The sequence below is a fragment of the Bemisia tabaci genome, chromosome 1 (assembly GCF_918797505.1).
Source record: "Bemisia tabaci chromosome 1, PGI_BMITA_v3".
NCBI lineage: Eukaryota > Metazoa > Arthropoda > Insecta > Hemiptera > Aleyrodidae > Bemisia > Bemisia tabaci.
Genome location: NC_092793.1, coordinates 25,480,266 through 25,506,127, shown reverse-complemented (window position 1 = coordinate 25,506,127; position 25,862 = coordinate 25,480,266). Strand labels below are relative to the sequence as shown.

At 37.6% G+C, this 25,862-nt stretch overlaps 1 protein-coding gene across 1 annotated transcript in view; it reads right to left on the bottom strand.

Moving 5' to 3' along the window:
• The window catches only part of LOC109041095 (midasin), a 44,025-nt gene that overhangs the window by 16,845 nt on the left and 1,318 nt on the right, over nt 1–25,862 (bottom strand). Inside the window, exons 2-18 of the mRNA XM_019057265.2 lie at nt 25,398–25,567; nt 23,890–24,123; nt 23,292–23,425; nt 21,899–21,999; nt 20,548–20,698; nt 16,888–20,123; nt 14,977–16,296; nt 13,780–14,067; nt 9,510–13,358; nt 7,868–8,305; nt 7,141–7,571; nt 6,308–6,622; nt 4,227–4,503; nt 3,345–3,571; nt 2,285–2,720; nt 1,222–1,766; nt 59–371 (exon numbers count right to left, since the gene is read on the bottom strand). Coding sequence (XP_018912810.2) covers nt 59–371; nt 1,222–1,766; nt 2,285–2,720; nt 3,345–3,571; nt 4,227–4,503; nt 6,308–6,622; nt 7,141–7,571; nt 7,868–8,305; nt 9,510–13,358; nt 13,780–14,067; nt 14,977–16,296; nt 16,888–20,123; nt 20,548–20,698; nt 21,899–21,999; nt 23,292–23,425; nt 23,890–24,123; nt 25,398–25,474 — 12,372 coding nt within the window. The 5' untranslated portion in view covers nt 25,475–25,567. The remainder of the gene's footprint in view (nt 1–58; nt 372–1,221; nt 1,767–2,284; nt 2,721–3,344; nt 3,572–4,226; nt 4,504–6,307; nt 6,623–7,140; nt 7,572–7,867; nt 8,306–9,509; nt 13,359–13,779; nt 14,068–14,976; nt 16,297–16,887; nt 20,124–20,547; nt 20,699–21,898; nt 22,000–23,291; nt 23,426–23,889; nt 24,124–25,397; nt 25,568–25,862) is intronic.

The following is a 25,862-nucleotide window of genomic DNA, read 5'->3' as shown; positions in this document are numbered from 1 at the left end:
AAGGTCTTCCTCATCGGTAAATTCGAAGCTCTCAGAGTGCTTATCATTTCGTTCCTACCTTTTGCTGGATGAGAACAGCTTGTGGTGCAACCACTCCTTTTTCAGAGCTGTCTTTCATTCCTGCGATTAGAGAGACCAAGCAACGTAACTGACATAAGGCGTCAAATGCTTCCGTAACACTGCATCGCTGCTTCAGTGTCAGGTTCACAAGATGATTCGGGAACCCTTGCAAGCGGTCTCTGAAGTAAGGAGTATTCATTGACTTGTGGGCACCTCCGACAGCTTTCCTCAGTTGAGAGTGCCGTGCTACACTTTGCAAGAAGTAATGCTCACATTTGTCCCAAGAGGCCAGTAACTCATGATCTGCACACCTGGAAATCAATTGATTGGTAGTAATAACTCACCATTTTAAGCTTTTCATATTCATCTTTAAATGAGTTTGAAACATAGATGGAAGAGGCATGGGTGAAAGTGTTAGAACATTCTGTATTAAGCATTTTGTTCACGTTGCAAAGGAATCAGGATTTGCAAAATATTGAAAAAAAAATACGAAAAAGGAGTTTGGAGACATGAGTGCTTTCCCAGCATGTTCTGCAAAAATTTAAGGTCATCATTCTCACCATTTTCTGCCTATTCTAAAAAAAGTTGCTGGACAATTGATTGGTTTTGTGCAGAGGAGCTGCTCATAAAATACATAACCCTAAATTTCAGATTCTCCCATCCTCCTTGTACCACTTCTGTAATGTAGGCTCCTATCCTTCAACACGTAAAAATAAGATTACATAACCTTCTCTTCAACCCCCCCCCCCTCCGCCTTAAAGCTTTACATATTTTATGATCGACCCCCAAAGATGTTCAAGGTCCAACATATTGTTTCAGTACAATCGTAACGATTTAAACTAATCTGCTACGCTCAAAGCATTAAATTATTTTTTTAAAAGCTGTATAAATATTAATAAGATATTATTGAAGACAGCAACTTAGTATATCAGTAATGTAAAGCTAATTAAGTCTTGGCAATTCTGAAAAAAAGGCGATAGACTTCAAACATTTTTGCACAAGTTGTAGTGATTGAGAAGGAAATTGGTTCAAGGAATCTGAACAAAATCAAACTAGAGAGTAGGCTCTTCTGTTTATAGAATCCAGTTTTTCATTGCTGATGTGCTGGTATCACTTCAAACATTTCTTAGTAAGAAAATTTGAAATAAATTTAGGCTTTACCTTGTTCTTAAATTCTGTAGTGAGTTATTGATACTGAGTGGCGCTGAGCGAGTGAATTCAAGAGGGACATTGATCTGGTCTCCATACATTACTAAACCAGCTTGGTAGCTCAATCCAATTTTCTGGAGGGCCTTGAACAAATCGATAATAGCTTTGCGCTTCTGTTGGTGAATACTCTTAGCTTGCGATTTCTGCTTCTCTTTTGAGAGATTCATGTCCACATCCAATGCTCTTAGTTCCTCAGCTGACTCAATGATTATCGTCGTTAAGTTGTCCACGGTCTGGGACAACGTTGGATATGAAGTTGACAAAAACGTCCGCATACTAATTTTATTAATTTTTTGTAGGACATTGTTTGGTAAAACTTCTGTCAATTTCGAAAACTGATCCTGGAAAATTTGAGAGAAGAGCTCGACTTCATCCTGTTCTGAAATTTTGACATAGTTTGATACATTGGTCTCAATCATTGGAGAAGGTGCTTTTTTGTTTTTGTCCGCATCAGGAGAGTGTAACATAGCAGTGGCAACTGACTCTTGTAGAGTGGTCTGAAACATTAAAATTCGATTATCAGAAGCTAGAAAACTTGAAAATATGATCAATGTAAAATATGTCTACAGGAATTCGGGAATAACTTTTTTGATTTTCATACATAATTATAGCTCAAAAATGCCAAAAAGTGCCAAATTCTAAAATAGAAAAATGTATCAATGTATATCAAATTCTCGGAAGAAAAAATAAAGATTGCGACAAACGGTAGCCTGAAAATTAAGCTTCACATGAGGAAGTTTTAGGGAAATTAAAACACATCACTCAATTTTTCAATTTTATAAACAGGGACTTGGATCCTAAAAACAACAGAAAAAGCAAATTGAATTTCAGAATTTTGAGACATAATATCCTGCAGAGTTTCCGGCGCAAGGTAAGATGTTAATAATGAGCTCGCTTGAACTATCTTCAAGAGAACATTAACAGAAAACTGGAGTTTTCAGCTCTTTTATTTCTATTTTCAAAGGAAGAAAAGGCATTGCTGCTGCAAAACTACTGCATAAAACTTGATCTTCACCTGATATTTTTTGATGCATCTATGAAGGAAACGGTGAGTTTTCTTGACAGTTTCTTTGACGGTCCAATAGTTTGTATCATTCCAGCGAGCGATTTTGATGAAGTCACTCAACTCTTTCTGGACTGGAGCACTGAGCTCTTTGATTCTGGCATGAACTTCCGACAAAAACTGAGAGTAGAATGAGTGTAAATTCCAGAATACGAAAGATGCACTAGTCTGCTTTTCAGATGATGGCATGTTGTTAGTGTGACAGTGAAAAACGTACAATAGGTCCAACCGAGGCTCAAAGTCTCCTAGCGTGGCACTTTCGATGAATTTTTGGACTGTTTCGACAAAAGCTTTGAACTCAACTTCTGGAGAGTTCGAGTCAGGGTGAATGTACGCAGAGGTGAGGGAGTAGAGATGGAACCACCACTTACTGGCACTATTCTTCATTCTGCATCAGAGAAAGAAAATTCAATAAATCCATTGTATCTCTTAGTATCTTAATTGTGTTGTTTCAAAATTTCCGCTTTTATTTTATTTTTCCAAAGAGAAACAACCCGACTTTACTTTGTGGCTTGAAATTTGTACAGAATATTCTACAGATAAAGAGGAAAAATCGAGGAAGTTTCCGAGGAATTACGATGACTAGTTTCCCAAAGAAAAAATTAAGTATGCTAGGAACTTTGCAACATCGCAAACGGAGATTCGTGGTTTTACATTTCTCATTAGATTCAATATGATCAACTAAGAACTTCTATTCAACTCACAGAGTAGTTAAAATTATTTGAAATATTGTACATGAATATATATTGAAAATGACGGGAAATTAAGAGTTTTTTGGGGAAAAATTGTAGGGGACTTTCAAAGCTTTGAATCAACTGGTTGGTCTACTTCAAATTAAGTTGGGAATGAACCAACCAAGGAGAATACAACACTTGGGATTTTTTTTAAATTTTAATGTTCCATTTAATATCTAGTTGAAAAAGTTGTAGATTGAGCACTGTATCAACCTTTTCTGTGAGATTGAGAGAACAAATTTGAAACCACACATCAAACGTTATTATTTTTTGCTTACTTTTCAGAGACATTTGACAGGGAGTTCTTCCAGCATTTCAGTTCCAGCTTCCTCCACTTAAAAATCTGAGCAGTGATTTCCTGTGACTCGTTCATCAGACTGACACCAGAGTGCGCAACTTCTTCCCACTCATGAGTTTTATTGAGTAACATTTCAAAACCAGTTAAAAACCTCGCCACTGGGCTTGCAGCAGAGAAGTTTAAGATCCTATCGGCAATTTGTATTACCTAAAATAGAGCATGGATCAATTAAAAATGAAAACTTTATTTATAATAACATGCAAATTTTGAGGAAAAACCTGATTCGTCTCTGTGGAAAGGCTAAAGGGATAGATTACGATAACCCGCGGTTGATGAGGGATTAGGGGTCCTTAAGAAATTTTTATTTTTTTTTATTGACAGTCGGTATCTCAGGTCTAGCACACTGTACTTCAGTGAAACTGGATACAATTAAAGTAGCATACAACGTTCATTGATTATCCTTTTGCCCCCTTCCATCCCTTCCCCAAGTCTACGCCATTATTTGTCTCTCGTTCTGTTTAAATGCACAGTTGGGTCTATATGGATTAACAAAAGCAGAACTTTTTCTGCGAAAATTTCAACAAGTCTGTGAAGAATGTATTAAAATCATTCAGTGAGGTTAATTGTTAGACCGTTTGACCGTTGACCGTTATGATTTTTTTAAAGAGTTTAGCCTATGTAACCACCATAGCAAACAGAAAATTTGATGGATCCCCTCATTTCCTTCCTCTGCAGGAACCCAGAGGGTTGGCAGGATGAGGTAAGTTCTAGGCATCCACATTTTGATAAACCGATCAGAATCTTTGGCCCCAGGGGGTATTGGCTGATTAAGCTATTAATGGATATACAATAAAAAACTTACACTATTTAGAGTTGGATGTTCCGGCCACTCCTGAAGTAATAAATTCACTCGTTTTTTGACAGTTTCCAGCACTGGGATGCATTCTTTGATTTCTGTGATATTAGAGTCATGATAAAAATTATATGTCTTGGCTGAATCATTTTTCCTCAAGGCATTGTTGCTGATGATATTTTTTGCAGAGTGCGTCAAGAACAAAAGACTTGGCAAAAGCTCCCGATCAAATGAATAATCCAAACTTTGGTGATAGCGTGAGAAGAGGATTGAAAATACGTTGAATCTATAATCAGACAAAAAAATTGCATATTAACGAATGAGTTAAAGGTTAAAAAAGTACACAAGAATTTTCAAGTAGATAAATCTTGTGAGCAACGGAGATGGATTTCTGGAGAAGGTCGGCAGGAATTTCTAGGAGAGATCGGGTCCGTAATGATAGAGTGCGTCAGATAATGGAAGTCGAAAATGACATCGTGTTCGACGTCATGACCAAACAACTTGTTTGGTATGGTCATGTCAATAGGATGACGGAAGAGAGGCTGCCAAAAAAGATGCTTGATTGGGTTCCTCCTGGGAGGAGGCGTAGGGGACGCCCAGTGAGAGGTTGGCGACAGGGGGTGTTAAGTGAGATGAGGGAGTGTCAACTCCCTGATAACCTGTGGGAAGACCGAGCTTTGTGGCGATTAGGTGTCGCAAAGCGCCAAAGAGCGCTATAACAGCGACTCGTATGTATGTATAAATCTTGTGACTGATATGGGTATCATTAGGTTCAAGATGTTTCTTGAAAAAAGGCTTAACAAATGAGGTCAATCCTCTATGCAACAGGTCCATGCCACAATAGGTGATTTCATTATTCTTTAAATCGAAGCAATAGTGCAAAAGAGTGTCTACATACAAACGTGAAGGAAACAAATTCCCCGATTTTTCCAAGTTTTTCTAACCAAAATTATCAAAATTCTCCAACTTTTTATGGCAACAATTAGCATGGCGTAACACTGAAAAGGAAAAATTTTTGGCATCAATTGCACTTCACCTTAAATTAATCATCTATTAATCTCACCTTAAATTAATCATCCATTAATCTTATAATTTCTCTTTACAATGGATGCACTTTTTTCTACTTATAATTTATTATAATGAGTAACTATCATGTTGTTACTTTTTCTAAACATTATCTATAATTAAATTGTTTATATTTCTGTATTGGAAGCTAACAATACATCATATCTTTAAAAATCAATTTCGCTGGAAATGGAAGAAACATGTGAATCTTTTCTCTTCACATATTAATCATTCAATTAAAAGACTTTGCTATTCCTTGCTGAGAATTATTCCAATTTTCACTTTTAACGGTGTGACTTAGAGCACTGCTGCCGTGATAGTAGAGAGAGCTGTAAGAGCATTCCTGTGTGAGCCATGGTTAGCATGTGCTCTTATGTGTCACGAGGCTCATTTGAGAATGCACTTGCGGCTCTCTTCTCTATTACGGCAGACTGAATCCCAAGCAAGACTGAGACTGCATTTGATTGCGTGGACAGCTCTGATGTTTTGTCTAATTTTGAGTATCAATACGTACCAAATTTCCAGACTTTATTGTGCAATTCCCTAACTTCTCCCTCACTTCCCTGACCTGATAAAACGCCCAGATAATTCTCTGTTTTCCATTCTCTGTTTATATACACCTTCAGAAGGAGCTTTGCTTGATATGGCATCAACCTTGAAGATAAATAACTCGTCTAAAAAAAGTCTAACAATATCTTTTCCGATAAGATGGTCTCAAAATTTGGAGATCCGACTTTATAAATTGCTTCCAAGCAAGCAAAAAAATTTCAGTTTTAAGGGAAAATTTTTTAAAGAATTTTTTACCTACTTGATTCTCATTAAAGTGTAAAGATATGGAATAATCTTACAGTGAAAAAAAAAATGACAGGCAACTTACAAAAATATGAAAGATTTTTGGAGAATTTTATGTTTTGAATACTCTTAAATGCTACATACACTCAAGAAAACTCTTCAAAGAGGCTCTACATGATAATTAATTTACAAAGAACTCACTCAAAATATGATAAAAAATAAAAACAATTTACCTGTCTATGAATGGTCCCATGAAATCTATTTCTGTGATATCGTTTGTTAAATTTGATGGGCCAGTCCAGAAGGAATGAGTGAACTGCATCATTAGTTTTGAATGGATCTGGCAGATTTCCTGGATACACTCATCAGTTAGTTTTGTCGATGTATTGACAGAATCAAGTTTCAAGGGTTTGGGAGGTTCTCTGCTGTCTAGAACAGCAGTAGTGGACATGTCATGGAAGTCGACTTCATCGTAAGAAGCAAACAATTGTGACATTTCTATAGCCGCTTCCTCATCATCCGTTAAAGATTTAGCACAAGTTTTGACTCTAAAAAAAAAAGGAAGAAAAAACGGATTAAGACGGCAAAAGATATTGCATCTTAGCAGAGTAAAAAACAAAACTCGAAATTTAGTATGCGCCGAATTTCTTAGTATTCTAAACTTAGTTCTTTCTTGTATTTATTAGAGTTTTCCCATCAAATTACAGTCTTGGTATTTTTTCCACTCTTACCATAACCCCAGAGCTCTTTGGATATTGATTATTATTGTCATTCAGATAACCCTTCTTACTATCTTCACTTAGCCGTACTTGAAAAAATGGAATGTTTACTTTTACAAGCACAGATAAGCTGATCGTAGAAGTTTACGCTAGTTTTTAGACAGAATTTTGTTTTTAACGATTTCAGACCCTTGTTGATAAATGGAGGTAAGAAGATGAAGGATGTGCAGATCTACCAAACGCTGGTGCTTTCTTACAGGCAGAAAGTACAGTTATTAAGTTGCATGGCTTTTTACAGTTATTATTCTGTACGTTAGAGATCTTTATAACTGTAGAAGGAAACTTACTTATAAAGACTTTCTTCTTCCTGTTCCTTTTGTTTTTTCTCCTCTTCTTGCTTCTGCCACAAATGAACAAGGTGCGCCAATATTTGGTTCATCTCCTCCCACAATCTGTTACTTTTGAGACTGCTCAAAGTGTTGACAACAAGGTAGATCTCTTGCAAACTGCATCTGATCAAACTGAAAGTGACATTCAGCTGTTGACTGCAATGCCCTGCCTTCAAAGCCTCGTCAAGCAGGAGCAACGTTGATTTGGAGGTGCACAAATTCGTGATGTTCCAAGCTTCTTCAATGGAATGCTGCGGAAATTTGGCTAGACATGACAGTACTGGCTGAATGTCTGTGCAGGAGACCGTATGCTTCTGTTTTGCTATAAGCTCCGCTCTGATGAGCGATTTCTTCAGAAGAGAGGACAAAAGACTCATACCATGCATCACCTGAAAAGGAAAGGAATACATTTGTAGATCATAAGTCTATGAAGAGCTACTGAACTACTGATCTTACGTCACTTGGAAAAAGCCAACATTATTAAAGCACCAATGTGGATGGCTATACGAACTTCTTTCATTAAAAAATTTGTATACCTCTAGTGTAACTGATAACAACAGTTTAATACACATTTCTTGAACTGGACAGCTCTCAATAAGCCTTTTCTCAGCTTACAAAGATATTTAACAACAAGCCAAAAGTGCTACAAAGAAAATAAGTTACTTTAACTTGAATTATTGCGTACCTGATTTAGTGCGTATTGGATTGGAGTTATGATGTCACGGTACCAATATCCGTAGTTCTTCATCACTTGATTGTAGAACCGTTGAGTGGATGTTTGCCAGCTCTGATGTTCTTTCAACAACTGCCTCGCTTCTCTTATCAAAGAGAGATTTCCATAATTTTGTGGCAATTTTTGATAGCATTCCACCATCCTCTCACTTAGTTTAGACACACTGCTGCATGAACCAAGTGTCGAAAGAAAATGCTGGAGCTCTTTGGAGAGGATGTTGTAAAGTGGAGGTTGAGGACGGAGAGCGATTCTTTGTTTCAGGCTGTTCTGGTGACTGGCTAAGAATGACTCCTGCTCATGAAAATGAGACAAGAATGGGAAGCGATTGGAAGTATCACACACTTTACTTTGCAGCTCTTCGGCAAGAAGTGTGTTTTGAATGTCTTCAAGCTAAAAAAAAAAAGTATGATTGAAGAGGAAAATTTAACTTGAAAGATAATCTAGGTCCACAAAGAACATCCTGGGAGGTTAAGATTCATTTCAAAAATTTCTGCTACGGACTATGTTACAGGAGTGAAAGTAGTGTACATAAGAGGTGTGTCACAAGTTGGAAATGTTGATTGGAAAAAATTAATTTTCGTTTCATTCATTATGGAATATGCTTTTATTTCTCATTTTTTGTTTGATATTATTGTATAAGAGTTGAACTCACGTATACTCAAATAAAATCTATTGCAGGGATAATTATTTACTAAAACTTGCATTGAAATGAGCGCCATTGTACTACATATATTCACATTGAATTTCTCATCTTTTTTCCAACCGTGCACAAACTTCTATTTGAAAACTCCGTATTCAAGCTTCTAGATATTGTGCATGGATATCATTTAAGATTTGAAAGAAAGGAAAAAATTTCATAAAAGCAAATTGATACATTGACCATTTGTTCAGTTCAGGTCAAATGATGGACATTTTTAAGTGGGTTTCTCTGAAATGCACTGAAATAACACTTTCTCACTCTGACTTTTATCTTACTAAGATGAGACACTGAGAAACTCATTTCGGTATATAAAATAATCCCCCCCAAAAAAATAACTGTGCATTTATCAGTGGTTATTTTGTACTTAAAACAGTACATGGTACACCAATAACAGGCAGTAAAAAATGATCATCAAAAGAGTAAAATTAGATATTGAATTAAAAACATTTGTTTCCAGTTCATGCATATCAGCATTTCAATTCAACAAGCCAATCGCTCGTTCACTAATTGTAGGATTACTTGGACATTGACAAAGGAAATACGATTACCTAGACATATCCTGAAAGGTATCAAACACATACATATATATATATTTAATACCTATTAATATATATTTTATATTTTCTAACATGTGATGGACCCAATGTCACTACCAAACTTCTGAAACTCTTTGCCTCTCTTAATTTAAAAATCTAAATTTTTGTATATACACCCATTTTCCAAATTCTTTGTAAAGACGTTAATAGCCTATGACACTGAATGTCTTTAAATAAATTAACTGACTAACTATTTTATATTTTGATTTTTGCCTTGCATTTCCACAACTTTTTGCTGAATATAGTAAAATTATGAATAAAAGAAGAAAAAATGAAAGTGCCTGGATTGTCAACTTACTTCTTCAGTGGCATACTTGAGCTTCAACAAATCCTTTTCGACTGGGTCGACAGACTCAAGGTATGTAAAGGAGAGAAGCTGAATTAGTCCAAAATTTATCCAACTTTTGCAGATATACAGCCACTTCTCATCTCCAGCTTTGGTTTCTAGTTCAGTAACACTGGACTGTAGCAACCTAAGATGATTTTGAAGATCATTGACACTACTGTTGTTTTTCATTTCTCTAAAATTGATGGGTCTTTTCTGTGAAATCTTCGAGGACCCAGAGTTCATTTGTTTGGCGAATTCTTCAAGCTGACTGATACACGACTCAATGCTCCTTGAAAATTTTTCAGGACTCTGCATCTCTTTCAGCTCAGCTTCTGGATTCAAAACTGAATGCAGTGACAGAATGAAATGTTGACTACTTTGGCGCAGCAGAACCTCTTCGGTTTTGATGCTGTCAAAGAGATCATGGGCAAGCGCCATCTTGTTCCGCCAGAGAATCTTTCCAAGCTGATTTAGCATCGAAACTTTGGTGGAAAACTCTTTTAAAGCAGAACTTGCAATTACAGAGTAATTCCTTTCTGATAAATCCGACAAAATCAATTCAACAACAAACACACTTAGAGATGGACCGAGAGATGACAATTCAGTGTCATTTTTATCTTCATCAACAGTGTCAAGGTAAATATTTTCAACCTGGTCTTCAGAGCTCGGTTTCTTTTTGTTCCAATTGAGCCAAAATTGATAATTATTTACAGCAGGTGAAAATCGACTATGTTCAAGTAGTGAGTTCAGGATTTTCAGCTTGTGGTCAGCACCTCTACCGCTCGCAACGACAGAGTTGATTAGAGAGATTATGTCTGCTGGCATCGAGGGTAGAAGTTTGATTGCTGCTGAAATAAATTCTAGATCATCTTCGCTCAAGAGATGCACTAGATCACAAGGCTCTAAATTTTCAGTTTCAGATAGGTTTAAAAAGATCCGACAAAGTTTGTTAAGTTTCAAGGCAAAAAACTCTTGGATAGGCCACATCTGAACATTTGGGATGGCAAGAGGTTTATTACAATTCTCGTCATTAGTTGGTTCTGGATTCAAGATTTTGAAAAGTTTGTCTGCTTCTTTGGCGAGCAGCTTTGCTTTGGTTAGATCTTCTCCGAGTACAGCTTCATACATAGCACTTGCTACTTTGTGCAGTTGTCTCCACTCTAGAGTTGCTATCACCTCCATTTTGCTTTTCAGTTTGAGAGTCTGAACATCTATATTGGGGTCAGTTGGCCAAATTGATGTGAATTCGTTTACCTTTACAAAAACAGATAATACTTCAGCCTCTTTCTCACTAGCAATTGGCAACGGCTCTTTCATTTTTCTTCTTAGTTCATTCATAATACTGAGAAGAGGAGGTGCTACATAATTTAGCGATGCATCGATCGTTTCTACTAAAGTGAAGAACTCTTTTATGACAGGTAAATTTGACAGGCTTGGACTTGAAATCAACAAATCCACAATCTTAGGGATTAGGTTTTTCAGGACCCATTTGAAATGAACAATCAACAATTGCAAAACATCTTCTGATGCTGTTTTCTTCTTGTCTCCGGACGCAAAGAGTTTTAAGGATCCTTGACGCATGAAGCGATGTCTCCAATTTAGAGCAGACAACAACTCACCAGCAGCAACAGTTGACAGCTTGATTTCATCTGAGGACAGAACTGCTTCAATTACATTGTCCAACCCTGCGACAAACTCATAGAACTTTTCGATGATTATTTCGCTCACTGAAATATTTGTTACAGTGCCTTGCAAAAAAGCATAAGAGAAAAGAGCAACGGTCATTTCTTTCCACTTTTGTCCGGTCAAACACAAGTCCACACTGTCCTTCAAAAACTTTTCTCCGACTTTGACAAGTGTGAAGTTCATGAATAAGAATAATTTGTTTTCGCTTGACCACATTCTTCCTACTTCACCGAGTTGATAACGTCTAATATCGACGGGGAGGAGTTTCCGATCCATGTTAATTTTTGGGCATACAAAAGACCAATCCTCTGCACGAGCCAAAGCATTACGAAGGCTGTAACAAACTTCACAAACAAGATTGAAATACTCCTTAATCCTGCCATCACCTTTTGATAATCCTTCAACTGTGTTTTGCAAGACAAAATGTCTCAATCGATAATCAAGCATTGTTGCAGAACTGAAATAAGACAGTAAAAGTTTCATGATGATGTTTAGAATTTTAACATAATATTTCTGGTCAAAGTTTTCATTTTCTTGCTCATAAATTATTTTTAGGAAGACATTCATATCCAGTTTTAGCTCGAATAAAATCGGATCATCTTGAGTGGCAGCAAGATCTGGCAAAACTTGTAATAAAGTTTCTAGGAGCGATGATTCACGTTTGACTACAGCTAGTCTGGAGTCATTCTGCAACACTAATGTTGATAACGTGCTATTTGAGAGATTGAAATAATTCCGTAGATTTTTCCGGAACACATCGTGTTTTACTATGCGCATATTTTCTTGTGCCAAGTATACTTTGCAAGTTTCTATACTCTGTTTTAATGCTTCTTTTGCAGCTTCCTTCTGCTCAAAATTCAAAGACCTTGATTTGACATAAACTTCAGTGCAACTTGTTTCTAGCGCATTTAGAAATGAAAAGCCTCTTTTCCAAGACTGCACTAGCAAGAATGCAACATGAAGCAAATGTGTGATAGACGGAATGTCGAATCCACCTCCTGCTTGCTTCATAACATTGTGAACCATTAACAAGCAATGCCGCTGCTCAAATTTTTCAATACCAGCTTTGTTCAAAAGAGCAGCTAAATCTAGTTCATTCAGCTCACTGTTTTCATCTAACAGAGATAGTTCCACACCACGATTTCGCATAGCCCTCGAGATCTCACCATATTGTGGATTCATTGCCAGAAATAGTCGGAACTGCGGATGCGGCTTGATAATTGGCACAAGTCCATTGTTGTCCACGCCTCGTTCTCCTATTGTCAAAACACCATTTGGTTCCAGAAGCCCATTTAAACGATCTAAAACTGCTGGACTACAGAGATTGACATTGTCTATCAGCAGCCAGCTTCCATCTTTAAGACACTTGACTAGCACACTGTCGATCCATTCAAATTTTCCGCCAGCATTCAAGCTCCCAGTTTTTTTCACATTTGCTTCAAGCTCTTTTAACTGAGATGTTAATTTGCAAATTACAACAGTGCGATTCGGAACAACATTTTTTAAATGCTCCAATACAGTTCCAAGTACTCTTAAACGTTCAGAGAATAGAGCTGTTTCAGATGCAAGAGTGCTAGATAGAAGGTTTTTGGTGGACATTTTCCGGAATTTTGCCCATAAACAGAGGAGTTTTTCAGGAACCTCTTTAGTACTAATGACGATTTCTTGCGTGTGTTTTAAGACAAGCCTCTCCACTTGGTTGGAAATGAAGTCAAGATGTCTTCCGAAGTCTGCTTGCTCAAATCCGCCAAGAATTTCCATTGTGTCCATTGCGGAATTTACGGACAGAACATGAAGTTGTTTGTTGCAAAGCTGCGCAAGCACTTTAACGATGCTGCTCTTTCCACTCCCGCTGTCACCAATCAAGATTGGCATCCAATTCATTTTAACACAAACCGCCAATGACCGAATGGCACTGATCTGCTGTCGGAGAATGAGAAGATCTGAGTCTGAGTCGATCACTGAGGCAATTATTCCACTTTCAACAATGCCCTCATCTGTGATTTCATCAGGATCATGACGACTTAGGACTACATCTTCAAATATCACTTTGTCTTGGGTGATGACCAAACGTGAAGTTTCCACTTGTAGTGGGAATTCTTCTCCGAAAATTTTTTCGTACAAATCCAAAACCTGAAACAAAGTGATACCTTTGAAATCCAAGTTATAATTTGAATCACCTCAACTAAACTTATAAGCTATTAAGGTATGTCAAATATTTACTTAATCATTCTTTTTCCATTTAGAACCATGTTCATGGCAAGACTTAGAAACTAAGAAACTCAATGAGCAATGACAGTGTTTGCAAATTTTGGTTTCAATTATATTTTTTGGAGCGGTAGCAAGCCAAACTTTTGGCTTGAAATTTTCATAAAAGTTTTTTAAACAGGGAACAAATTTTTTTTCAAGAAATTGCAAGGTTAGTTTTCAAAGTATAAAAAAAAGTAAGACGGGAAGTCTGCAATGTTACAAGTCGAGCTTTAAGGTTTTTGATTAAAGAAATTATTAAGCCATTTTGAAAACTTTACATGACAAAATTCAGCTGGACACTCACCTTTTGTCGATCAGAGGATGTTCTCATTCGATCTGCATAGAGAAGGGAAACATACTTTCCTGGACAAAGGTCTGCTGAATCAAAGTAGTAGGTCACGCTAAGCCACCTACTTAAATCACGTAAATTCATTTCCCAAGGTGCACCTCGAAAAGCCCATTTGATACCACATTCTGCGGCGAGTTGACTGTTGAAGTCGACCATCTTACGTAAAAGACTAGTGGGAGTGCATGGATACAATGACAAGCAAATTGCATTGAGATCTGAATCAGTCAAAGGTTCCATGAAAACCTACGTCAAAAAAAATTTTAAAAATGTAGAAACCTTCACCATAAATATTTGATGGAAACATAAGTACAAATATGAGATTGTCTAAGAGCTGTCCAAGAATTACATAACACCCTGAAAGGTGGAAGGGTCTTCATGATTTTGTTACGGAATGTTACAAGGAGTAGGAAGGTGTCAAGCTCAGCAATACATGACTATAAGTCAACATCTTTTTCTACTCTTATCATAAAATTTTTCATGTGCATTTTTCACATTTATTTATCTACCATTATTTGCTAAGATAAATGTATTTCTAAATTCAATATGTTGGATATTCATTTTTCAAATTATTTTTGAAATTCATGCATTGGCCTTCTTGATTCATCATGGCCGTGTATACGCTTGTTCTGAATTTTTTGGTGAAAAAAAGGGGGATATTTTGACCAATAGTACAGGTTTGTTACAAGGGGTGGAGCAGGAATCTGAGTGTTGGATTAATAGTATTAAGTGATCTAAGAACAGCTCTTTATAATGGAAAAAAAGAAAAATTATGCTTGGAGTTTGATTCTGCAAAAATAGTGACGTGAAGGAAGTGTGTAGAAGACATTCAGCATTTGTAAATCGCCCTTGGATATTTTTATTATAGGAGGGCATCACAACTTAATTTTTCAATACAGATCACAGAGGAAAGCCCAGTTGACACTGCTGCTGTAATATTCGATAAGTGATCTATCCTGAATTTGGCACTGTGGGTATTGATGGATAGAAAATCAAAGGATACTTCCACTTTAATGCTAGTTTTTTTAAGAAAACTTTGAGGCTTTAATCAAATTTTTAACTACAAAGTGTTCTAGCCAATTTATTCATCTTGAGACAAACACCAATAAACCAATTAAATGTGGGAGAAAATAGAAGCTGAGCATTAGAGCTTACCTGCGTGAATCTGTTTAGGAAGGATTTGGGCAAGCCTCGCCGAGCACCACCTTGACTCAGAGGATTTTGACATGCAAAAAGTCGAGTTTGCCCCAGCGAAACATTGAAAGTTTTACCCAGTTCAGGGATGAACAACTCTCCTCGGTGATCTAATACAGCATTAAGACCTTCAAGCACTGATTGTGATGCCAAATTCAACTCGTCGAGTAAAATCCAGTCGCCATCTTTCAGTGCTTTCAAAAATGGGCCATCTCTCCACTCAAAATGACCTCCTTCTCCACCATCTACCGGAAGGTCAGCACCAAACAAGTCAGAGACATCCGTTTGTTCAGATAAATTTATTCGCACCAGTGAGTGTCCTGAAGCTTGAGCCAATGCCTGGACCAGTGTTGTTTTGCCAACACCAGGACTACCCTCTAATAAGATGGCACGGTTTGGAATTTGGAGCGAGCGCAGCAAACGAACTAAATTTAGGTGAGTGGTCCCTGCTGTAAAGGAGTAGTTTCCTACGATTTTGGTGGGAAGTTTTCCTTTCCTTATAAAAAACGGCCGGATCCCAAAATACTCGTTAGAACTTTGCACATCTGCACATTCATCTGGTAAAACTGCTGACTGAAGTTCAAGTAAAGATGTGGCACTTAAAGATGGTTTCATTTGATCTATAACATAATTGACCGCAACTTGGCGAAAAGTTTTTACTGCTGCAATGTTATCAATACCTGTCAGACCAGAGCCAAGACTGTCCAGTAAAGTTAAGCATGCACCATGTACAAAGGCATAAGATGGCTCGAGAGGTGATGTCATTAGCTTGTGGTCTGTTGTCAAGTTGATAAAACGGACCCAAGTTAAAATGTCTCGAATGCTAACAGTCAACCTCTTACCAATACTGCTTTTTTGAAGCCACGATAAGAAATCAAGCATGTGGCGACCTAAATCTTCCTTACTTTCATGTACTTGAGATCTGATATTGTGCGTAATTATTTGAAGAAGGTCAGCCTCTTCTGAACAGGACTCGCACCAAATTTCAGTGAGTCGATTCCGCAGGGCAGGAGATAACTCTTTCTTTCCATAATCTCCACCAGGGTTCATTGTGCCGATAAAGTGAAAGTCTTCGTGTGCAGTTACTTCTTCAATCTCTTGCAGGTCCATTTTTTCGCTGACCAGGATCTTACGTTCTGGTTCCAGAAGAGAGTTGAGCCTTTCTAAAACACTGTCATCAGCCAGGGATATTTCATCCGCCAAAAACACTTCCCCAGATGTCATGGCTTTGATCAGTGGACCGTCAACCCACTCAAACAGTCGCTTTACACCCGTTTCATCCTGAAATCAAAAAGATTAATGATAAAAAGGGATTAAAGTTGTACAATCAGTAGGACAAAATTAACTTTTAAAAAAAAGCTGACTAAACTTTGATTTGAGCTTTTATTTAATGACGTACTTGTTAATTGTTAATACATTCATTGATGATATGACGTTCTTCATAATCGTTATGGATCGGAAGGCAGTTCCCGGAATGGCATTCTAGAACCAACTTCGGTTTTTTCTTTCCTGGTTGCAGGCTGGTTGAACCCCAAACCTACTACTTTAAATTCAGAATTTGAGTTATTCTTCGTTCAAACCAAAAATATGAACTGCAAAGTTCAAAGCATCATGGTTCTGGTTTGATTTGACAATTTTAAATTTTTCTTGCCAAAATACTTCTGATTCTTCTGTGTAATGATGCTAGTAACTAATTGTCAACTTCATAGCATTCCTGTCCTATGGATGGTAGTGGACCTGTAAGGGAGGAATATGATCATGAATGAATGTGACAACACAAGATAGGAATGGCTTTTTTTGTACATGCTTCATGATACATAAACTCGCCCTTGAAATTACAGTGGTTAAAATTTTACAAGAGGCTTTGCTTACCGTATCAGCGGAATGATCTCTGACAGGACGCAAGCCTCCCAAAAAATCTGAGCTCTCTGAGTGCTGATGACAATTGACGATGAAAAGTTTCTGACGGTTGCAACTTGCAATCACTTGACAAACAGACGTTTTGCCGCAACCAGTCTCTCCAACTAACAGTAGTGGCTCTTTAAACTCCATAGCTTTTCCAATGAGCACTATCATCTGACGCATATTATATGTCCAAACTAGATGTTCGAATCCAGGTGCAGTGTGAGATAGGTATTTTTCCAAAATGTGTTTAGTAACAGTGGATGTCTTGTCACATAAATTGAACAGCAAGCTTGGATCAACTGTTCTCTTGATGTGTTTCTGAATAGAGTTCCTTATAATGTCCCGTTCCTCTTGTTTTCGTACTCTACCAGCAAGAACCAAGTAGCCTTCATCAGCGATGTGTTGGTCCCAGTCATAAAACTTGGAGCCTAAATTTTCACTGGCTAACCTATACCTTTCACCCCATCGGAAAAGATCTCTGAGTGTTATAAAACCAGACTTTCCAGCAAATGCAGCACTGCCACGTCGATGTGCTTGTAAATCTCTCATAACGTAAATAATTTTTTTGGCATAGGACATAGGCATGTCACAACGTTGGTGTAAAATAGTTTCCAGCTCACTTGGAGGGATTTCACCGAAGTGTAATTCAATGAACCTGTTTCTGAAGGCACGAGACATCACTTTCCGGCCTCCATATGATCCAGGTGGATTTTGCGTTGCAAAGAGTCTGAATTTAGGGTGAGCTTTGATGATTTCTTGAGTTTCTGGTATATACAGCTCTCGGTTGTCATCAAGAACACGATTTAATGCTTCAAGGACGTCTGTTGGAGCCAGATTCAATTCATCAAGGATAATCCAATAACCATGGCGCATGGCTTCAACCAGCACACCTTCCCGAAAAACTAGTGATCCAGTTTTAGCATCAGCACAGTAGGAACCAATATACTCTTGTAGATCGGTGTGCTCATGGTTATTGATTCGTAAACATTTATTACCAGATGCTGAAGCCAGGTATGTGATGAGACTGGTTTTTCCTATTGATGTATCACCTTGTAACAAAACCGGGTGATCAGCCAATGACACAATTCTTACTAGATCGCACAAGTTTTTCCTCACTGTTGGGGTGAGGATGTATTTTTCATTCAGTTTAGGTTCCTCTGACCCTGTGCGAATCCAGTAACCTTCAAAAGTAACATAAGGTCCATTAGTCATTGGTTCTGGGATAGGCTGTTTGGCAACTGAGTTGCTATCTGCCTGACCAACAATCATTTTCAAAATCATATTATGTACTGCCTTGTATGAAGTAGAATCCAGCTGAGTAAGAAAACTCAAACAGAATGCTTCGTAGAGGGACTTTTTGATATTATTACAAGGATTTGCTGCAGCTATTGATAATGCCCTACATAATGTACGTAAGCTGTAGTGGGGTTTCTGCCCCACACCATCGGACAAACTCACTGCAACTTCTTTCTTTACTTTCAAGTAGAACTTAGCAATATTTTCACACTTAACAGGCGTAATGTTTTTCAAGTAACAAACAACTAATTTCATGAGGTCAATAATATCTGATAGCTCGTCGACAAAAAGTTCTGTAAATCGGTTTCTGATCCCTGGCGGGAGATCTTTTTTCCCAACATCAGTTGCAGGATTCATAGCTGCCATTATCCGGAAATTAGGATGTTTCCTGATTGGACGAGCATCATCCTTATCAAGAAGGGAAAGTGTTCCACCATCTTCCAACAGGCCAGATAAACACTGCAATGTCTCGGCAGTGGCCAAGTTTATCTCATCCAACAAGACCCAATATCCATTCCTCAGAGCACGAACAAGTGTACCTTCAATGAAGTGAAATGCTAGTGTTGGCTGACCATGATTAACATGAACTTCTAGCTTTTCGATTTTATTGTACATTAGTTTCCATTCACGTTTTTCTTCGTTATCAACAGTCGCCAGCCGTTTCAATGCAGTTTTACAACTATGACTCATCAATTTTACAAGGTTCTTCCAACTTTTATTGTTAAAGCAGTTAGATATATGCTGAAGAAACTTAAGATTTGGTTCAATCTTAAAATACTTCCGGAACAATGTTTCAAATTCGTCTCTGATTGGTGCGATAATAAATTTCAAATCGACAGGTTTGTAGCCTCCGAGTAAATCGGCACTATCACTTTGCTGGTTTAAGTTAAGAACAACTAATTTATTTCCAGTATGTTTGGCTAGGAGCTGTAATGAGGCAGTTTTGCCAGTTCCAGTCTCTCCTACAAGCAAAACTGGTTCATTGAAAAACAAACAACAAGCGATTCTTTCAATCAGACATGCTGAGATCCGTGTGAATGCAAAACTTTTCAGGGGATTCGTTTCAACAGCAATGACTTCTGCCATGAGTCTCTTCAACAAAGTTCGCCCAGCCTCTAACCGATCCGGAGTCAGATTTACCACAGGTTTGTGCGAGTTGAAATAGAACTCTGCTTTGGTCTGAATGATACCAAGACATGATGCTACGGCACATGCTAGTTTAATTCGGATTGTGTTGTTAGACACGCTACAGCAAAAAATATCCAAAGCATCTTGGTAGATTTGCAAAGCAGATTCGTTAGACGAAAGTTTATAGTGCACAACTGCTCTTGTGCACCATTTCATTAAATCACGAGTCGATGCTAATCGTCCAGTAGATTTAATGATATCCATCAAATCACTCTCTTTGACGATATGGTTTCCAACAGAAAACAATAGAAATGCGTCCACCATTTTGTCAGAAAAAGTTGTTAGGGTGGGAAATTTATCCTGAATCAATATTATTAGTTCTTGTCTAGTTAAAGGCTCAAAATTTATTTTTAGCCATTGCTTTTCTAAAAGCTCAATGGTGTTGGTGCGAACTGAATGTTCACCATACGGCGTGACTATCGAGCGTTGAGTTAAGAATAGATGAAAGTCTAAATGAGGTGTAATGTTATCTCGGAATCCTGGCACGGATAATGATTTGTTTTCGATCAAGCTGGCTAGAACTGAGGCTACATCACTACCAGCTGCATCTATATCCTCAAGTAGGAGCCACATTCCCTCCATTACAGCTTTGGTGAGTACTCCTGGTTGCCACACAAATTCTCCAGGAATGTCAGTGCATCGGTAGGAGCCAAGCAACATTTTTGCATCTGTTTCTTCTCCAAGCTGAACCTTTAATAATTTTCCTACTTTGGTACGTCCTGAAACAAAATTCAAAGTGCTTTGAGTCGAAGAACAGTGCATTTTATGAGTTACATGAAGTGCCTACAATTTGAAAAAACAGTATAGATGAAGAGTTTTGGGGAGAGCTAAAAACTACTTTTGGCTGCGTTTAATTTAATGAATTTCTACAAGTTACAGATTTTGACACCGTTTTGTTATACCTTCTAATCAAAATTGCTTTTATTGATACTTCTACATGAAAATAGGAAGACTTATTTGAATTTCTTCCTTTTCTGCTGATAAATTAACCATTTTTGCACAATTTACTTATGTATAATTCAATTTGTTCCCAAGGCTAATACTAAACTTGTACCTAACTTGGTCCTTTTCTAATCCAGCACCCAAACGGTCTCTCTCTCATTGTTTGAGATAAAAGAAAAAATATGATCGTCAGTAACATACCTGTTACTTCTGCTAGATAGTGAACCGCAGAAGTTTTTCCACAGCCAACTGGACCAGATAGACAGACAGTTTTGTTGGCTGCTACAGCTGTAGCTAAATTTCTGACATTTGAAGAGGTGGAGCCAACCAAAACCAAGTTGTGATCTTCAGTCTAAAAACAGAACAAAGAAATCAAAGGGTTACCAAGTCAGTCAAAAATTGTTGAATATTGCAGAACATTGGAGAAGCTAAGGCGTCTTCAAGATATATGGGAAAACGCTGTTGCACAAAAAATTCAGAAGTACATATTAAATGAACTGACCTTACAGTTATTTTCCTACTTTTTCAAGAGACCATGACCTGACACGAATACATTCTAAAGTACAAAAAAATAAAGTAGCCTTGGAGAGAGTTTGAGTTGGGTGCTTGTTAACAGCAAATATTGATTATCAATACAGTAGTGGAATCCATAATCAAAAATACGCAACGGCATCGCTGAGTGTTGATGATCAGTATGAGAAATGAAATTAACGAAACGGTCTCCTGCCCAGCTTTTAGAAAAGGTACCCTGGATATCCTCATGACATTTCTTACATAGAGCAATGCAATTTAAACTTACTCAGTCATGACAACACGGGAGTATTCTAACTTCAAATGCAACATCACAAATGTCAACGGTGGTGCTCAAGGAGTGGTATGCAGGCGATGCCAACACCATCTGTTTCATGTGATCAAGGATACAGAAAATGCCTTACCCTGCAATTCTAGGATTGCGACCAGGGTGAGAAAAATTTAGGATTGTGAGGCAATATTAAAAAGTGACAATCCTTGCTTCATTGCTCCATGCTCTAAAAAATTGGTACAAACTACATGTTTAACTGGGGAATGGGGCATCTTGCTATTGAATCAAACGTTTGGCTGTGAGGCATAATTTAAAAAATATGCTGTGAGGCAAAAATACCAAATCGTGGCAAATGGTATGAGTTTTAAGATTTTCTGCGCCCCTGCACCTGATCAGATAGGGTAATTTGATTGTTCGGCACAGTTTAATTCTGTTACTTGACCTATCATCATTTATCACCAAAAATTTTAAAAAAAAATGTCCCTATTTTAAACTATAATAAATTTGTTGTTGATTATATTCCCCTTCCGTTGCTTCATAGTAGGAGTGAAGTTAAACCACTGTGCTTGATACATAAATCACTAGATCAGTGATGCGCTGTGCAAATGGATTGTGCTGAAGTTCAGTACTTGTTTTTATTATTTTTTTTGTCATGTTTGACCATGATTAAAATTTAAAAAAATCCATCAGAATGATATATGCCAAAAAAATATTTCAAAAAATAAACTTTAAGAATAAATTCATACTTACAGTTGATGACTCTGAGACCACAGGTAAAGATATTCCGCAGACTTCAATACACGAATCTGATGAAGCTCCTACAGATTTCAATTCGGGACTAGGTTCTGTACCTGGAAGTTCATGACAGAGAGTTATATACAATGTTCAATACTTCTACAACATCCACCAACTACATTGAGCAGTAAACAAAAGTAAATAAACCCCTAGCTACAAAAAACGGAGCAGAACGTTGCGGCGCAGGGCCGCTCGCGTCACCCACCGCGCTTTTGTGCCGGAGAAAAACGAACTGTTTTCGCTCATCACTGTAACTAAATCAAGTCTCCACTCTGGGTATTTGCATCTGGAAATTTTTACGGTATGACTGACCACCAGTCAAATTTTCGTGCGATTTGATGAGCCTGTTGCAAACTTTTGCTAGAGCTAAAGTAAGAGTTGTTCCTTACAGATAATGTCTCAAAAATCACGATGAGCGCATCGGCAAAGTCTGAAATGCACTCTTAACTTCACAAGGTGCATAAAAAATTGGCACTATCTTGAGCTTGCCTCTTTAAAAACGATAGTCGGCACAGGCGAACATTTTGCTAGAGGAGTCGTTCCATCTAAGTCCTGCTCAAAAGGACGCTACTCAATATTCAACATGGCCCACGCCAATCCGCCACAATACATGTGACAGGACGAGATTCTAACCAGATTATAACAATCGGCGTGTTTGCATTCACATTTTCCTCAAGTTAAGGCTGTTGAGAGATATCTGCCTTGATTGACCTTGAGCTCCCCTTGACTTACACGCGGAAGCATCAGCCATGATAGATATTGCGTAGCGTTCTGTAGAGCAGAAGTTAGATTAAACAACTCCTCTAACAAAATGTTAATGAGGGTATCATTTTTGAAGCGGCAAACTCAAATTTCTTATGCAGATTGTAAAGTTAGGAGTGCATTTCAGACTCTGCCGATGCAGCACTCATCGTGATTTTTGAGACATTTGCTGTAAGAGGCAACTCTTATTTTTGTTCCGGCAAAAGTTTGCAACGGGCCCATTCAACCCTTCATGGGATGACCCTGTCAGGAGACAAAATAATGGACAGGTCAGGCAAAAGATCACCTCAAAAGGAAGTGTTATTTTTTTCCGTGGACAATTTTACTGAGGGCATCATTTTTTTCATACCAAAAACTGTGGGAGTTAATTATTTGCAAGCCGAACCATCCTGAGCTTAAATGCCACATTAAACTTAAGGCGTTTTGATGAAAATATAGAGCACTGTAGGAAAGAGCTAACAACAGTGCATGGTTTCTGCGTTTAGCTATCGGCAAGCTTCAATGAGATCGAAAAGTAGCTTGGATTTTGAAGATTTTAGAGCAAAACATTAGCAGAGACGTTTTAATCAAATATGATATTACTAACCTGAGCTTGATAGTCTGATGTTGTACTGAAGAGAGTAGAAATTTGCTTCTTCTTCGGATAAATACTTGGAGATGAGTTCTAACCGTTGTGATTCGGATAGCCTCATAACTATTCCAAAACATTGACACGCTAGCCTTTGAAACAAAAATATTGGAAACAATATTATTTGCTGGCGTAAGGAGGATATTAAAAAATGGTTCTGCCTTAAGGGAAAAAGTACTGGCGCAAAAATTTTGTGCTGTGCCAGCAAGAAAATATTTTAATCTTTCTAATTCTGCAAGGACAATAATTGCCTCCTGGTGAGAAAAAAATTTTGCAATCATCATTTTGATACAGTTAGGTATGTGCAAATCAAGGATTTGGAAAACGCATTATGATACTTGAAAAGCACTTTAATATACCTTTAATCATTTTATGCTGGAATTATTAAATTTTGCAGAGGGCCTTGAAATTGAGAGGCTAGGAGAGAAAAGGGAAGGCAACACACCTCTCACACACAGCTCTAATTAGTTTTAAGATAAAAAAAGGAAAAGGGTTAAATTTTTAAAATACTGCGCAAAAAAACACTTTTATAGGATCAAATGATAAATTTCCTTACCATCTAATTTTTGGGCAAGGGTGATCCAGATACTTCAGGAAAAATGATGACCACTCCCAGACACCACAAAAATAGGTTTGATCAAGGAGCAGGAATTTCAAACAGGATTCTACAAGCTTCAATTCTTTTTCCATTTCTCCGGAGGTTCTTCTTCTCTTTGCTGCAGATTCATCCCTCTCACCATCGGCATCAACCCAAGGAGGCGGCTTGTCTTCAAAATATTTAACAGAGAGTCTGAAAAGTCAGGAAGAAATTTGATTTAGCTAACAAAGGGTTTTTCAGAAGTGAACAACTAAGGGGCCGACTGATCAATTACGCACTTTAATTTAAAACTGAACATACAACCTAGTACAAAAGTGATACCCTGTTTCTAAGATGTTCATTAAAATAAGATAAAAACGAAATCATGTAAATTCATGTTCCATGGAAAATCATTGACCCACCAAGCTATTAACCCTTTTCATCTGTTACGTTTCATGGTCTGAGCATGTAGCAAATCGCTAAACACGAGCACTAAGTACTATAGTTGGTGCGTTCAGATTAGACAGAGCCGACCAATGAGGGCAAATTCGTGCACACAGAGGACTGGTACAATGGAAACCAGCAAGAACTTGCCTACTCCCTTACCCCAAAGCAGGCTTCACTCACCACGGTATTTTTCCTGTTTTGTCTATGCCGGTTCCCTTCTTGTCAGTGCTTCTTTCTTCAATGAGCCCTAAGCTATTGGTTGCTAAAGATTTTTTTTCCCTTTTCTTACACTTCAAATATCCCACGAGGGATAATCATGCGCTTTACCATCCCTAGAGCCCCATCGCTTTACCGCTATACCTTCCCTCCCTAATCAAGTCAGCCCAGGTAACTGTTAATTGAGACCATCAACCTCGGGTCAAGGATTTGGTTCTTGCCAAGAATTGCCAAACAACTTTTTTGTGGTACGTAAAATTTTCATTTAGATATCTCTACAGATTAAAATTCCGCACGCAATCCTGATGACTGATCTATATGAAAATCTTACAAACCGTGAAAGATTGATTACACTTTCTATAAAAACCAAAGCAATAAAAGATTGGTCAGCAATTGTTACGCATCCACTGGGTAGAAGGCAGATTGAAAAAGGACACAATAATGATATTTGAAAGTTTCTCATCTGATAAGTCTCAAAACAGAATAATAAATAAATTTTTCAAGCCAATTATGAACTTAAGTAAATCAATATTGTAAGAAAAATCAATGAAGTTTTTTGAAACTAATTTAATCTCAAAAATCTTTCTTTGGCTGCTAAATAATTACATTCTGTGCATTCTGATGCACGAGAGTCAGTTTTACTTCTTTTCATTACAAGAGGAAAATAAGAGTATTTCTTTTACATTGTAATTTATCTAGTATAGATAAAAATGATCCATCCATCAAGTCCTGGTTAAAAATCCTCCAAAAATGTAAACTCATGACTGTCATTCTGGTAATTATAATAAAGTCAGTGATAAATTTAATTGTGATGTGATAAATACCTTAAAATGTCCGAGTGCTGTCCAATTAAAGTAGCCAAACTGATACATTTCTCCTTGTGCCCAGAAATGACATCCATTTTGTATCAAAACTCAGCTACATAAGAGGATTGAAATGTTGCTTCTGTAGGCGCATACAGTTAGAAAGTAAACAACTGTCTCATAATTCTAACCTGTCAAACATATGACAAAGGAAATCAAAAGACTGATTTAGTAACTACAGGGCTTTTTTAATCCAAACCGCAGAGGATCGCGGCGCAACGCATCAATTTTTCACCCCATTTCACTGACGCATTCCATGTGTTCCAGTGGAACGCTTGGATTGCTCTTCCGAGGTTGGTTGAGGCCATAGTTGGGACGGTTGAACCAGCCCAAACTGCTACCATTGCGTTCCACGGATAAAAAAAAAGCCCTAAGGTCGTTCGATATAATATTGAACTCTTGGTTCAAACCAAAAACAAACTAGCA